The sequence below is a fragment of the Topomyia yanbarensis genome, chromosome 3, assembly GCF_030247195.1.
Source record: "Topomyia yanbarensis strain Yona2022 chromosome 3, ASM3024719v1, whole genome shotgun sequence".
Lineage (NCBI taxonomy): Eukaryota > Metazoa > Arthropoda > Insecta > Diptera > Culicidae > Topomyia > Topomyia yanbarensis.
The window spans coordinates 8,439,931-8,456,666 of NC_080672.1; the positions used below are offsets into that span (position 1 = coordinate 8,439,931).

At 37.8% G+C, this 16,736-nt stretch overlaps 1 protein-coding gene across 6 annotated transcripts in view; it reads left to right on the top strand.

Annotated features, from left to right (window-relative positions):
- Positions 1-10,663, top strand: part of LOC131691481 (zinc finger protein 208-like) — a 58,390-nt gene extending 47,727 nt beyond the window's left edge. For 5 of the 6 annotated variants that reach the window (XM_058977903.1, XM_058977904.1, XM_058977901.1 and 2 more), the window contains 2 exons: positions 2,959-3,063; positions 6,991-10,663. In XM_058977903.1, coding sequence (XP_058833886.1) covers positions 2,963-3,063; positions 6,991-9,859 — 2,970 coding nt within the window. In that variant the 5' untranslated portion in view covers positions 2,959-2,962 and the 3' untranslated portion in view covers positions 9,860-10,663. Of the gene's footprint in view, positions 1-2,882; positions 6,818-6,990 lie in introns of those variants that run through there. The other variant, XM_058977905.1, reaches the window with a different exon arrangement.
- Positions 10,664-16,736: the final 6,073 nt, after the last annotated feature.

Consider the following 16,736-nt stretch of genomic DNA (forward strand, 5'->3'; position numbering starts at 1 on the left):
CAAACTCAAAACTGAGTAAACGAGGAATACTCAATTTTTGACTATGTGCACTTTTTATGAAATTGAGTGGCTGGCTACTCAAATTTGAGTTGTTGCGAATGAGCGTGTAGAGGGACTACCCCCCGGTCAAACCATTCCGAATTTGATTCGGAATCCTGAATGGAGTCAGTATGGATTCCAAATCAAATGGAACAACCGATTCTGAGTCGGAATCGGTTGTTGCATTTGATTTGGAATCCATAATGATTCCATTCAGAAATCCGAACCGGTTCCGGAATGAGTTTAACTGGGCCGTAGCCAGTCAGGTACTCACTACACGGTAAAAAAAACATTACCCATTTTATGTATTCAAATTGCCCATTTTCGGAAGTTATTAAAGCTGTCAAAAAATGGGTATTTTTTGTTTCTAACAATGAGTACTTTTTACCAATTTCACAACTACTCGATGAGGTCAATGCTAGGGGCAGATCACTCTAAGAATGTATAACAAATTTGCATCAAATTAGAAAAAATGCATTTAATTTCCATTTTTGCATCAGCTTTGCACTCCCTCGCAGAAAAGTTTGTTCGACGTTTTGTTAAATGTAGGGTTAGTTTTTCTGTAGGGTTTTGACGTCTTACACGCAACGCAAACAACATTGCACGCAACGCATAAACATTGCACGCAACGTAAAACACATTATGAATTTCTATTTTGATGGAAATAAATGCATTTAATTTCGCTGATTTTTAAAAATGCATCACAAGTGATCTGCCCCTAGGGTCAATGGGTATATTGATTCTAACAATGGGTGAAAAATCCTTTAGAATTATTTCAAGCTAGTTAACCTGCAAATTAAGGATCATAGCGGAACCTGCAAATTATCGGCCTGCATCGGCCTGGCGGAAACGGTACATTTCGGCAATGCTCCGAAAACAACGGCTGTTTAGACTACTGAGGATGTTGCAAATATGCACCAGTTCGGCATTTTTAGAGCAGCCAAGAGATCCAGCCATCAAAAATATATCCAGTTGGCGGATTTATTTTGTTAAGGAGCTTTGGAGTAGGATCTCCATCTAGATTCCTATACTATTATAAGGAGACAATAATGTGAAATGAATGTTATTTCGTTTTTTCTTTGGTTCAGAAATAATTCTATTGACAGTATTTTTCATTCTGGCGCGATTTTCGTGAATGGGTATTTTTGCGCATTTTGTTGTAACAGTTCAGCGAAAAAAAATGGGTAAAACATACCCAGGTTGATAATTCGAATTAAGCATTTCTTTTCAAATAGAGTATAATGGCGAAATTTACAGTTTCGGATAGAACCAAGGTTTATTATTCTCAAAATTTTCCTCAAAACAGAGGTTGTATTATATAAATGATAAATAATATCTACCTTGATCCTGTCTACTCGGTGGTTATTTCACACAAACATTCGAATATTTCAATATTTTCGTGAGATTTGAAGAAGAGATACTCGCGTCCTTTCAATAGGGATCTTTAGGGGTGTGCGGGTTAAGGCATATTCTGATGCAGATTAGTACCGTGAGTTAATATCTCAGTCCTTTTTCAATTTTTTCGGCCCAAAACTATTGAAAAAAACATTTTTTAGTTTGTTTCCTTTTAGGACAATAACACATCCAAAACCATGCGACTTGCACGACTCTACAGGTTGCCTTATCAGATCTACCATAGTTTGCAGATGAAACTTGGGATGGCAGGTTGCTAGCGGATTGACAGAGTACCAGATCATGCTGTGTGGGGTGCTGTCCCGGTTAACAATGAGGCGAACGAGATATTTGCAGATACGTCATTTAGTAGGACAACTGTCAGTTTGCTGGTTGAGTTTAATTTGGTTTTTTTTTTAAATTTAAAAATCATAAAAGAATAATTAAAGTTTAAGAATCATATGAGTGTACTCGTAAGGACACCCGCTACCAATACATATGAAAAACTGGCACAATTTTTCCAAATTAAAGATCCCTATTGAAATGGGTTTCTATGCGCCCATTTAGTGATGTCTGATTTTCGCAAATAATCGATTATCTGTTAATCGAGTAATTTTTGAGAGCTTGATTAATTGATTCGATCAATCGGCCAGATAATCAATTAAAATCTATAATCGAGTAAGTTGTAAATCTTAGTTTCGCTGGGTCGATTTTGAAATTTTGAGTCGCTTGCATATTTGGTTCTGTGGTTTTCATATTTAGCGTTAGCACATACCCTTCATGAATTATGTTGTCGATTATATAATATCAGCTAATCGATTTACTCGATTATAGAGTACTTGACAATTTGTAACTGTATTAGTGTGTTCAACGATTTGTTTTCGTCCACCTGTCATAGTTGGAGGAAAACTATTCGAAAATAGCTTTTCGGTCGGATTATTTTCATGATGGAATCTGACCAACCGGTATTGTACGTTTCCGGAGTCAGTTTAACAGTGACATACAGCATTTCAACACCATTATAAATACCTTAGGTGAGTTATTTCAATTGTTTAAATTGGCTGACAGTTTTATATATGACAGCTGGAGGAAAACAAACCGCCAATTAGGTTGGGTGAAATATAAACGTAAATAGCCATAACTCTGTAAATAATGTGAATTTCGAAAAAAACTGTTCAATTTGTATTTATTATTTACCGTTGTGAACCCACAAAAAGATTTACAGAAAAAGCTCGACCGACGAAAATTTTTTTGCACACTTGGCAGATTTTAACTAACATGAAAAAGATGTTTAATTACATATGGTTTTATCGTGTCGATTATTTTCAGTGTATTTTACCCGGCCTAGTGCCTTTTCTTTTAGTGGGCGGTGATGATATCTGAAATTGGGTAATTCTGCTACCAATTATTCGGTACTTTTTTTAACCGTGTGCATTGGCTAATGACAAAACGACAGCAAATTAGTTCACGAGTGCACCTTTTTCACAAGCAAGCAATTTGAATTTGTTTTACGATTGAAAATTTCAGATTCATGGAGCTCGTGAATGGACTTTCGACCCCAATTAAGATGGAGAAGGAAACTACCGAAAAAATCAACGATACTGAACGAGTGGCAACGATTTCACCAAATGGGTATGATACGTTTTTATTTTTCAAGGCTTGTGTTGAGCATCAACCAACATTATTATCATTATTGCCCTGTTGCCAGTGCCGAACTGATCGCCATAAATATTAAATTGTTCTTCCAAAATTCCGTTTTGGCTTTCGATTTATAATCCACTTCTCAGCAATATATTCTACCTATGACATGTGCAGGATGAAGTAGTGGTTTTATTATGTATGCCTAAATGGCACTTCGTCATCTGGCTTAACACAGCCGAATTAGTGTAGAAGTTAGTTACAGAGCTCAAGATTATGATTATCGCTAGCGGTACTGTTTGCTGTACAGACACTTTATGCACATCCAAGCGAAGTGTCGAAAATTGCAGCCAAACGGACTGTCAAAAAGTGCAGCCAAACGAGCATGATGGTTTTGAGAGGGGAAGTACAAGAGGAAGCCCATGCAAAGCTTTTATGGGAGCTTCCGTGAAGCCAGTTTACATTCACGATTGCTAATTCTACTGTTTTTCTCTCCGCTAGTCTGTTATATAAAGTGTCTGTAGTTTGCTGTATCTTCGGTCGGGTAAAGCTTACACGCGCTGACAAATTCGACTGATAAGTCGATATAAAATGCCATACTGTGACCCGTGTTTACTAATGTCGTTTTCGATTGAGAACCTAGAAACCAACCCAGGTTAGTTGTATCAAACGAACGTTTTAATGGAACTGAGTTGGGTTCTCGCAAAAATATATTTCAGGTTAGAACCCAACCCGGTTTTCAGTTCAGTGGCGCATAACCTAGGTTCGAAACTGGCTTCAAACAAACGGTTTGACAGCAGTTAGGTCTGAAACTGAGTTATGTCGTTTTCGATAGAGAACCTAGAAACTAACCCAGGTTAGTTGCTTCAAACGAACGTTTTTATTGGAACTGAGTTGGGTTCTCGCCAAACAGCGGTGGTGTGAGCGAACCCGAAATATATTTCAGGTTAGAACCCAACTCGGTTTTCAGTTCAGTGGCGCATAACCTAGGTTCGAAACTGGCTTCAAACAAACGGTTTGACAGCAGTTAGGTCCGAAACTGAGTTAGTTTCTGCCTCAAGCGAAAACGACATTAGTTTCTGCCTTAAGCAAAAACGACATAACTGCCATTGAATTGTGAAGCAATTCCCGGTCAAAAAAATGCGGACGAACGTGGTCAAGAGATTTACACGGTAAAAAAAAACTACCCATTTTATGTATTCAAATTGCCCATTTTCGGAAGTTATTCGAGCTGTCAAAAATGGGTATTTTTTTGTTTCTAACAATGAGTACTTTTTATCCATTTCACAACTACTCGATGAGGTAATGTCAATGAGTATTGATCTTGATAATGGGTGAAAAATCCTTAAGCATTATTTCAAGCGAGTTAACCTGCAAACTAAGGGTCGTAGTGGAACCTGCAAACCTGGCGGAAACGGAACATTTCGGCAATGCTCCGAAAACAACGTCTGTTTAGACTACTGAGGATGTTGAAAATATGCGCCAGCTCGGCATTTTTAGAGCAGCCAAAAGATCCAGCCATCAAAAATATATCCAGTTGGCGGTTTTATTATGTTCAGTAGTTTTAGAATAGGATTTCTATCTAGATTCCTATACTTTTATGAGGAAACAATACTATGAAATGAATGTTATTTTATGTTTTTTTTTAATTCTGAAATAATTCTATTGACAGTATTTTTCATTCTGGCGCGAATTTCATGAATGGGTATTTTTTACGCATTTTGTTGTAACAGTTCTGCGAAAAATAATGGGTGAAACATACCGAGGTTGACGTACAAGGTCTGTACTCATTTATGGGTACAAACGCTTTGCCCATTTAATGGGTTATTCCACTTTTATTCAAAATAAGTAGTTTTCTACGCATTAATGGGTACTTGATTTTATCAGTGTAAACAGTTTGACGTTTAACTCAACTCGCCTGTGCTAATTGCCCCTAGGAACAAATGCAATTTGCGAATGCGATTTAAAGGCAATTTCAATACTTAGACTAATTTTCTGGCCGCTGATAAGGACTTGGTTTTTTTTGCGTTTTTCAAACATGGCGGTTCATGTTTGGCTTAAGCTTAAAATAGTTTTTTTTTAAACGATTGGCGTATTCTCGCTTGTATTTTGTTTGTATAGTGCACTTCATTTAGCCAACGAATGTGGGAAATTGTGGAATCGTGTGCAAATATAGTGGAACAAGATATCCGACCTAAACTCTTAATAAAAGTCAGATTGTGGTAAGTTTTGGTGTGCAATGCCAATTTTTTCCTGTAGTTTGGTGGTGATTACCTAGTGTAGTGATAAATTTATGTGAGTTGATAATGAATCCGAAAATAAGAATTATTTGTAATTTTTATATTGGGCCATTAAGGGCGATTAAATGGCGCGTTCCATGGGCAATTTAAGGGAGGGTAGAGCGGCTAAAAAATGACGGCGGCAAATCGCCCAAATGTTGCATTTGAAATAGCCCCCTAATTGCCAGCAATTTGCTGGCAAATTGAAGGGCAATTAGCGCATCAGAGTTGGCAAATAGCCCTCCGTTAGCCAGCCCTTTTTGACAGGGAAAGTTTGTAAACACGGTTCACAGTAAAAGTCAATTAATGTCGGATTGGTAGTCGATTTCGTCAGTGTGCACAGGCTTAACTAGTCATAGCACGTGTATCTGCGGGCGAGATGCATTATAGTATAGGTGTTCACATTCGTCATGTTTTAGTGTGTTGGTTTGTTGCTAGTGAAATTAATCATAGCGGCCCAGGACCGCGAAGCACATAATCAACAAACCGACCAATCGAAACGAAGCTTGTAAACACGTGGTAAAAATAAGTATGGCGTCCGGAATCGCAAAAGAGCAAATGTTTACATCACTAACCAATCAGAATGAAGTATGGGACCACGTGCTTCTGTTTCTTCTTCATTTCTTCTTGTTTGCCCGGAAAGGTGACAGCTGATGCACACATAGAAAAAAATGTGTACACCTGTATACACCTCGATCTGCGGGTACACAAATTATGAGCTCCACTGACAGTTCAGATTGTTCTGCTCGTTCTGCTGCAAGCACGATCCACACTAAATAGAAACGATACGACATGACTCGATTTTTAGATATTTGTCATCGAGCTAAAATGTTGGTCAATAAATTGAAGTAATATATTATTTTCTGCATTGTTGATTAATAATAAACGCTTTACACCATGGCTTCTCAATAATAAAACGAATTCGAGCATAAATCAACATTAACATGACGTTTTAGACCTTTGCTTGAAAATCTCGATAGCGTAGCAGATACCTGAGTCAATAGGCGAATAGTGCACCAAACATATTTTATTGAGTGAACCAGTTGAACAACGCAAATAGCACTACTAGTGCTCTATTTGGAGGGGATAAGTATTGCACATCCATAGGGAAATTTATTTCAAGTAGTCAGTATTTTAAATCATGATTATACTGTATAATGTGGGGTATATTTATTATTACAAACTAGTTTCAGAATTAATTCGCCTATTGGAGTAGATATGCACATAATTTGCAAAACAAATCCATCGATCACCATAGAGTAGAATGCCAACATATAATTCTAGAGAAGAAGTTCTAAGTAACATTGAATGATACTAACGCTCTTTGTACCGTCACAATATTTATTTTAAAAATGTACCTTTTCACCGAATTAACCCCCCCCCCCCCCCCCGGCCACTCAAGGACTGGATATACAGAGATTTAGGGTGTTTATTGATATCGACAACACAAGTCTGATGGATAAAATTAGGTTTGTTCCAGAACCCGCTTCATGCTCCAGAGCAAAAAACTTACTCCTGTTTACGTCCAGAAAAAAGAGAACTGAATACTGAAGCGACGTTCTCTCTGTATGCTCCGGAGTGCTTCTGGAACAAACCTATTGTTCCATGCAAGTGAATGTTTATTTTTTTTACATTATTTTAGCATTGGTACTATCAGCGATCGTTCAATATTATCGGATTCACATTGGGAGTTCGTGGATCAGATACACATGTCTTCGAAGCAACGGAAGCGATCCGAAAGTGATGTATGTGCACAAGAATCCCTTCGGAATCGTCTCCTGGGGCGACCTGTGTTAACCGATACTGATGCGCGGCCGTACAAATGCGAGATATGTGGCAAAGGATTCGTTCGGAAGTTTCTACTTGAGGAACATATGTTTACTCACACTGGCGAGCGACCGTACAAATGTGATATTTGTGGAAAATCATTTAATGCGGAGAGTATTTTGAACAGGCACAGAAAAATTCACAGTGACGAACGACCGCATAAATGCGAGGTATGTAACAAAGGATTTCTTCAAAAGTATCTGCTTGAGCAACATATGCTAACTCACGCTGGCAAGTTGCAGTACAAATGCGAAGTATGTAGCAAAAAATTTCTTCAAAAGTATCTGCTTGAGCAACATATGTTAACTCACACTGGAAATTTGCCATACAAATGCGAAATATGTGGTAAAGGATTCGTTCGGAAGTTTCTGCTGGAGCAACATACGTTTACTCACGCTGGCGAGCGGCCTTACAAATGTGATATTTGTGGAAAATCATTTAGTGCGGAGAGTAGTTTGAACAGACACAGTAAAATTCACAGTCATGAACGACCGCATAAATGCGAGGTATGTGACAAAGGATTTCTTCAAAAGTATCTGCTTGAGCAACATATGTTAACTCACACTTGTGAGTTGCCGTACAAATGCGAAATATGTGGCAGAGGATTCGTTCAGAAGTGTCTGCTTGAGCGACATATATTAACTCACACTGGCGAGTGGCTGCACAAATGTGATATTTGCGGCAAACCGTTTAATGAGGAGAGAATTTTGAACAGGCACAGAAAAATCCACAGTGATGAACGACCGCATAAATGCGAGGTATGTGGCAAAAGATTTCTTCAAAAGTATCTGCTTGAGCAACATATGTTAACTCACACTGGCGAGTTGCCGTACAAATGCGAGATATGTGGTAAAGGATTCTTTCGGAAGTTGTCGTTTGAGCAACATATGTTTACTCACACTGGCGAGCGGCCGTACAAATGCGAAATATGTGGTAAAGGATTCGGTCGGAAGTTTCTGCTTGAGCGACATATGTTAACTCACACTGGCGAGCGGCTGTATAAATGTGATATTTGTGGAAAATCATTTATTGCGGAGGGTATTTTGAACAGACACAGAAAAATTCACAGTGATGAACGACCGCATAAATGCAAGGTATGTGACAAAGGATTTCTTCAAAAGTATCTGCTTGAGCAACATGTGTTAACTCACACTGACGAGTTGCCGTACAAATGCGAGATATGTGGTAAAGGATTCATTCAGAAGTTTTGGCTTGAGCGACATATGTTAACTCACACTGGCGAGCGGTCGTACAAATGCGAAATATGTGGTAAAGGATTCATTCGGAAGTTTCTGCTTGAGCAACATATGTTTACTCACACTGGCGAGCGGCCGTACAAATGTGATATTTGTGGAAAATCATTTATTGCGGAGGGTATTTTGAACAGACACAAAAAAATTCACAGTGATGAACGACCGCATAAATGCGAGGTATGTGGCAAAGGATTTCTTCAAAAGTATCCGCTTGAGCAACATATGTTAACTCACACTGGCGAGCGGTCGTACAAATGCGAGATATGTGGTAAAGGATTCGTTCGAAAGTTTTGCCTTGCGCGACATATGTTAAGTCATACTGGCGAACGGTTTTTCAAATGTGATATCTGTGGCAAATCGTTTAATGTGAAGAGTTACCTAAAGCTACATGTGGTAGCTCACACTGGCGATCGACCGTATAAATGTGATATATGTGAAAAATCATTTAACCGTCAGAGTAATTTAAATTTTCACAAAAAGATACACAGTAATGAACGACCGCATAAATGTAAGATATGTGGCAAAGGATTCCTTCAGAAGAAGCTGGTTGAACCACATATGGTAACTCACACTGGCGAGCGGCCGTATAAATGTGATATATGTGACAAATTATTTGCCCATCAGAGTATCTTAACTGTGCACAGAAAGATACACAATAATGAACGGCCACATAAATGCGAGATATGCGGCAAAGGATTCTTTCAGAAGTGCTTGCTTAAGCAACATATGGTAGCTCACACTGGTGAGCGGCCGTACAAATGTCATATATGTGACAAATCATTTGCCAGTCAGAGTATCTTAACTATGCACAGCAAGGGGCACAGTAATGAACGACCGCATAAATGCGAGATATGTGGCAAAGAATTCCTTCATAAGCATCACCTGAAGCGACATGTGTTAACTCACACTGGCGAGCGGCCGTGCAAATGTGATATATGTGACGAATCATTTGCCCAGCAGAGTACCTTAATTTTGCACAGAAAGATACACAATAATGAACGGCCACATAAAAGCGAGATATGCGGCAAAGGATTCTTTCAGAAGTGCTTGCTTGAGCAACATGTGGTAGCTCACACTGGTGAGCGGCCGTACAAATGTCATATATGTGACAAATCATTTGCCAGTCAGAGTATCTTAACTGTGCACAGGAAGGGGCACAGTAATGAACGACCGCATAAATGCGAGATATGTGGCAAAGAATTCCTTCATAAGCATCACCTGAAGCGACATGTGTTAACTCACACTGGCGAGCGGCCGTGCAAATGTGATATATGTGACGAATCATTTGCCCAGCAGAGTACCTTAATTTTGCACAGAAAGATGCACAATAATGAACGACCGCATAAATGCGAGATATGTGGCGAAGAATTCATTCAGAAGAATCAGCTGAAGCGACATATGGTAACTCACAGTGGCGAGAAGCCTAGATAGAAAATCCAGCTAACAAGTTTTCTATTACGATTAGAGCTATGTTCACCTGTTAAAACATGTTAAGATTGTCAGTTGTAATAAGGTGGGGGCGATGTTTTTAGTAACGCCGCCACTGCATCTCATTGCTGGAACCATTTGCGAGAGAAACAAGTGAGACACGTTGTACACGAAACGACGAAATAAAGCCGTTAAATCGACCGGTCCCGTGTCGTAATTTTATTTCATTTTTACCTACGCGAGTCCCTACGATTAGTTTCGGCTGTTCCGTTTCGAGGAAACTGCTTAACCTGTTCATTGGGAACTGAGTTTCCCACAAAGATACGTGTAAGGAACAACCTTTGATGGTATGTGAGCATGTAGGGCCTATAAAATCAAAATGTAAGTGATCTTCCTATGGAAACAGCAAAAACACGATTTTTGATTGGAGACGCCTCTAAATTATGTCCAAATAATGCATTTTTGGGGAAAGTTTTTAAATTCACACCAAGAAAAAAATCTGAGCAGACCCATATATATTTCAAAGCATTTTCAAATTGTGGAGAGTTATAATAACTATCTATTTATCTATTCAAGTAGATTCTTTTCAGATACTTTTTATATCATTGGACTTACAAATTAAAAATATCGTAGACTGATTTTCCTAGATCTCTGAAACTATAGTATGTACAATATACGACTCAACGGTCGAATACCACAGTACATTTATTAAACGTCAACTGATAGAATAGGCAGAGCGAGAGCGAAAATGTACAGGTTAGCAAGGAGATCGAAAATACACGAACATTCATTCCTATTACAACCGTACATGCGTCTAGTTGGTTTTTCTTCAACGTACCGAACGTTCCCGCTGTAGTTAAAATTCTTTTTATTCTCAACATTAGTTTACCGGTTTTCAATAGTGGCGACGAGGAAAACGAGTGATCTTTAAACGTGCAGTGCAGTGAATATTTTCGCACGGCGCAAGTTTCCATCGACCGGTATATTCCGGAACAATAGCAGCTACGACGACCTTGCAACGCGACGAGCAAATTCTGTACCGACAGCCATCTTAAAATTCACGAACAGTGCGGATCGTTTGAGAAGTTCGGCGGCCATAGTATTTTTTCCGCATCCGCATTGGCGTCATTCTTTAACGACGGTGGTTCGGTAAGACGAAAGTGAGATTTTTTTTTATTAAAAAAGATCTAAAGGAAAAATTTATACAATTAAACGTTTATTCTCGCTTTTGCGTAAATTTCATTTTTTTATATAAAAGTCTAACAGGAATTGTGCTGTACTGAAAACGGTCTTTGTTCAAAGGAACAATAAATTCTAAAAGTTTTTGTTCTAATTAGAACAATGCATAAAAGTGTATGGTAAAAAAGATTTATTGTGCAATTTAATAAGTGTTTTCTCTTTAATACTATCTAGGTAGATTTAAACGACGTTGACAGTACGGACTTATTGGAGGAAATTTTCCAGGAAATCATACACGTGGACGGTGAGGTTAAGGTTACCGTGAAGTTAAGGTTAACGTGAGGTTTTATCTGCTGGCAAAGGCCGGACGTCCGATCTGGTAAGTCGTTTTTAACTTATTTTTTGCCCTGGAAACGATATTGATTGTGTATTTTGCGTATTTCTTTCTTTTTTTATTGTTTTTTGATAATTTTTTAATTAAGTGAGATTTATTAAAATGAGTTTGGCTTCCACAATCGAGCCCTACCGTAAAGGTACTCCTTTCGGGGACTGGGCCGATCGGTTAAATTATACTTTCGAAGCTAATGAGGTTGTTGAGGCAAAACGCAAGTCGCATCTAATGAACCTCTGTGGTCCATTTGTATACTCACAATTAAAATTATTATATACTAAAGATGCTCTCGTGGCGGCGAGTTACGATGAAATCATAGGTAAACTTAAGCTCAAGTTGGACAAAACGGAACCTGATTTGGTTCAACGTTTTCGTTTTAGTAACCGGGTTCAACAACCTGATGAGTCAGCCGAGGATTTTGTTCAAGCAGTTAAACTGCAAGCAGAATTCTGCGGTTTTGGCGAATTTAAAAATGTAGCTATTCAGGACAGGGTTCTAGCTGGGCTACGGGATGAAAATTTAAAACAATTATTATTGAATGAAGAGAAGTTGACAGTTGAATCAATGGACAAGTTCATGCAAGACAATGCACGCACATTAAAAACAAATATTTTTCATTCTGGCTATGACCAATATCCCACCCACAGTCCATACGGTCCTCCTGAACAGATTAATTACATTGGGCGTCCAATTCACGAGAGACTGCACTCAAAAAAAAGTAAACGTTATGCCTATTGATTTTACACATAGATTTTTGCAATTAACGGAGGCATATAGACACTATTTGCTGGCACATAAACCTAATGTGTGTATTTACAAGAAATATTAATCTTACATTCACATTTCATAACTATTAGGCACATAAAACCCCATTCTATAACAATATGCACATATAACTTATGTGCGTGCATACATAGTTTATACAGTTGACACATAGAAGGTATGTGTGCGCGTGATAACAATAGCATTTCTTCTTCATATGAATTTTAAGCGGTTTGAAGCAAATAGAATTAACGTTTGGATTTTTTTCAGTGTGGGTTTCCAACCATATAACAAAAGACAGGATTTACATACACAGCACAATAATTATAGGCACAGTACAAGTAATTACAATCAAAACACACAGCAAACTTTTAAATATAACAAAAACAAGGATTACCGTAACAACAATAACAAACACAATAATTATCATAACTATAACAACGAAAGCAACAGATTTAGAAGAAATTTTTCGGATTTCATTTGTGATTATTGTGGAGTGAAGGGGCATTTAAAAAAGAAATGCTTTAAGCTCAAAAACATTAGGAGAGATGCGGTAAAGTTTATAGATTCAGCGAAACCTGGGACGAGTGCTGAGAAAGAGCTGACAACCTTGATGGGTAGGATGGCAACGAATACCAGGAACGACACGGACAGCGAGGACGAGTTTAACGAGTGGAATCCAGGTGCAACTTGGAAACGTGGAAATAATCGCCCACCGAGATCAGATTAGGCGTTACAGAGATCGAGACCCGGAGGTGAGACCAAACGTCCTTATGATGCCGGGCTTACACAAGGAAATGCCTTATGAAGATAGTGGAGAGAAGGTGTACGGAGCTGGAAGCGGCTCGGAGGAGGAGGTGTTTCGGGGATTCCCGGAGCATGATCTGGCAAAGGTCAGAGAAAGTGTTAAAAGAAAGGCTTCAACGGCGAACTTGCCGGGAGGCGATCCAAGGCGCTCAAAGCGACTTAGAAAGAGGGCTGAAGACCCGAGTTTTACTTATAATTAATAAGTGCTCTGAAGTTTCATGAAAACTAACAGGATTAATAAGTCCATTCTGAATTTAAAATTAAATTTCTTTTTGAATTTCGTTGTATAAATGTAAACTTAAACTGAACAAAAAAAATAGGTTTAGATGTAAATATAAACTATATTATGTATAATGTAGAATAAAATCTTCTAAAAAGGGAAGAATAGGGATCTTTAATTTGGAAAATTTGTGCCAGTTTTTCATATGTATTGGTAGCGGGTGTCCTTACGAGTACACTCATATCATTCTTAAACCTTAATTATTCTTTTATGATTTTTAAATTTAAAAAAACCAAATTAAACTCAACCAGCAAACTGACAGTTGTCCTACTAAATGACGTATCTGCAAATATCTCGTTCGCCTCATTGTTAACCGGGACAGCACCCCACACAGCATGATCTGGTACTTTGTCAATCCGCTAGCAACCTGCCATCCCAAGTTTCATCTGCAAACTATGGTAGATCTGATAAGGCAACCTATAGGGTCGTGCAAGTCGCATGGGTTTGGATGTGTTATTGTCCTAAAAGGAAACAAACTAAAAAATGTTTTTTTTCAATAGTTTCGGGCCAAAAAATTGAAAAAGGACTGAGATATTAACTCACGGTACTAATCTGCATCAGAGCCTTAACCCGCACACCCCTAAAGATCCCTATTGTACAATATACGACTCAACGGTCGAATACCACAGTACATTTATTAAACGTCAACTGATAGAATAGGCAGAGCGAGAGCGAAAATGTACAGGTTAGCAAGGAGATCGAAAATACTCGAACATTCATTCCTATTACAACCGTACATGCGTCTAGTTGGTTTTTCTTCGACGTACCGAACGTTCCCGCTGTAGTTAAAATTCCTTTTATTCTCAACATTAGTTTACCGGTTTTCAATATAGTAAAAGTCAAAATGTACAGTGAGTGCAAAAAACTACTGATTTCACTACAAAGCAAGAATAAGAACCCTAGCTCTATCGACTTTCAGCAATCTTGCAAAACCTTTGGAACTTGACAAGATTAGCTAGATTAAATAAGTATTATATTTGAACATTTGAGGGTTTTATTTCGGAATTCATGGGTTTTTGGACAATGTAAAATATAGTTAAAATAGTTTTCATTTTAAGGCTTACAACTATGGAATGACTATGTTCCGGAAATTTGCTTTACACGTGTATAACGATTTTTTAAACTTTTTTCCATTTTATTGTATTCGGATTCCGAAAAAAGCTGATAGTGTATCTTTGAATCTGGCTTAGAAATAGTTAATGAATAAAGTTCTTGGGCTGTTGTTATATGATGGCTTTGCAAACTCGCTTTCGCTGCGTTTCGTTTGAATACTCCTCCCAAAGCATCACAAGGACCCTTTCCATGACAAGTTGCGGAAAAAATTCCTTGTACTGCATCCTGCACAACGAAAGAATAATTCTCCGAAAAATCACAGCTAATGATGCATTCTGTAGCTTTCATATTGCTTTTGATGTGTTTCAAGTAGTTTGCTTGTTGCTCAGGTGTAAAGTTATACGGCAATATATTTTTTCTAAAAAAGCACCAATAAATTCTTGTGTGCCCATTTCAACTAAGTATATAATGCACCTTTCTACTTGACGCCATTGTTTGAATTTTAATGATTCAATATAGCCGTTACTAAGATTTCTCATTAATTCTTTTGCTAAAATTTGCATTCCAGGGCAGTTTCCGCAACACTGCAGCCAACATTGTTCGCTCGAATTTTCACATTTTTTTATTTCGATTATAGAGGTTTTAACCTTAGGGTCATTCGCCTCTTTTGTCGGACTAGAAAAATCTTTTGGAAATATCTCTAACCCTATGTGCGGGGTTGGGACTCGAACCCAGGTGAGCTGCGTACAAAGCAATCGATTTACTAACTACGCTATACCCGCCCCTATTTTTCACAAACTATTTTTGGAAACAAATCATGGTAGGAGTTAACACTATCTCGAAGAGATTTACTGCTTTGTAATGTTTTAAAAATAAGTTTAATGTTTTGATGGCCTCAAAATGAAAACTATGTTATTATCAAACGTTATTCATTTTCGACGGAAGAAAGATGTGTTAAATTGTATCTAAAGAAACGAAATGCCTTGTGAAAAATAAAACGAATAAAGTTATAAAAACGTTTTACATATTTCTCTTCATGCTTCTTCTGGATTTTTGATACTAAAATAAATAATGCCGAAATATGACCCTTTTAAAAACACCTGGATTTTTATTGAAGTGGAATTTCTAACCAAAGGTGACGCTCGGTATAAATACTTTGAACGTGAGGGTCTGCAATGTCTGATTTTTTTTCTACGTGGTTAATGGACAGCCCCCAGATTGAAGCGAATGTTGTACCCATACTTGTAAGCTAATCATAGATTTCTTTGTTCACAGCTGCTGTGACTCGCTGGAGGTGTATGGTGAACTACCATGCGGTTTCATCGTTCCCATGCATGTGGGGTGTATACATAGATTTGTTACTTTCAAAAAATCATATCTCCGAAACCTCTAGATCTGGCTCAAAACTATGTTTGGATATGTTGTATAGAATTGAATGATCTTACAAATAAAAATATAAAAGTATGAAGTACTCAAGGCCCCTCGCAGTGAAAATCAAGAAAAACCATTTAATGCGTATAAGAAATAATTATTCAATTTCAGTTGATATATTCGTTTCTATTATTTATTTAATGATTTATTTATTTTTCACGTGTTTGAAGGGATTTTGTAAACGATGGAAACATTGCTTCCGACACATTCGATGACGTTTCTACGGAATCGTCATGCTGTAAATAATGGTAATGCGTTCTTAACAAATGTCTGAATATTTTACATATATTTACCTAAGAAATATTCCATATATTTCTCCACTGGCTCTTGCAAGCTCATCATTTCTGAGTCCGTATTATCTCCCGTCTGTATTTTTTTGTGTGTAAATAATAATAATAATCAAACTGTAATGTAGTTTTCCTTAATAAACATCTTATGATCAAAGAGCCTAACTACCTGTTCAGAGAATCATCCAAAGAATATGTGGAATCGTTGGATTATATGGGTTAAAGTTCGTGTATATTTTTTTTATTAGGGTTACACGATATTACAAAATGTGTCGAGGAACAGTAGCTTTTCATTCCTTCTATCCGCCATTTTTGCCATGATATTTCACGTATAGTGAAATCATAAGCAAAACACTTGAAAGTGAAATGTAATGTTTATGAAATCCAAACGAAAAGCATTTGAAACTATTGTGCTATGAGTACAATGACTCTCAAGTGTTGCAAGCATTTGATTGAAAAGTGAAGATTTTATGAAATTTAGTGTATTGTCGCTACCCGGTGAAACCATTCGGAATTTGATTCGGAATCCTGAATGGAATCAGTATGGATTCCAAATCAAATGCAACAACCGATTCCGACTCAGAATCAGTTGTTGCATGTGATTTGGAATCCATACTGACTCCATTCAGGATTCCGAACCGGTTCCGGAATGAGTTTGACTGGGTAGGATTGCGTCTACCCAGTTAAGCT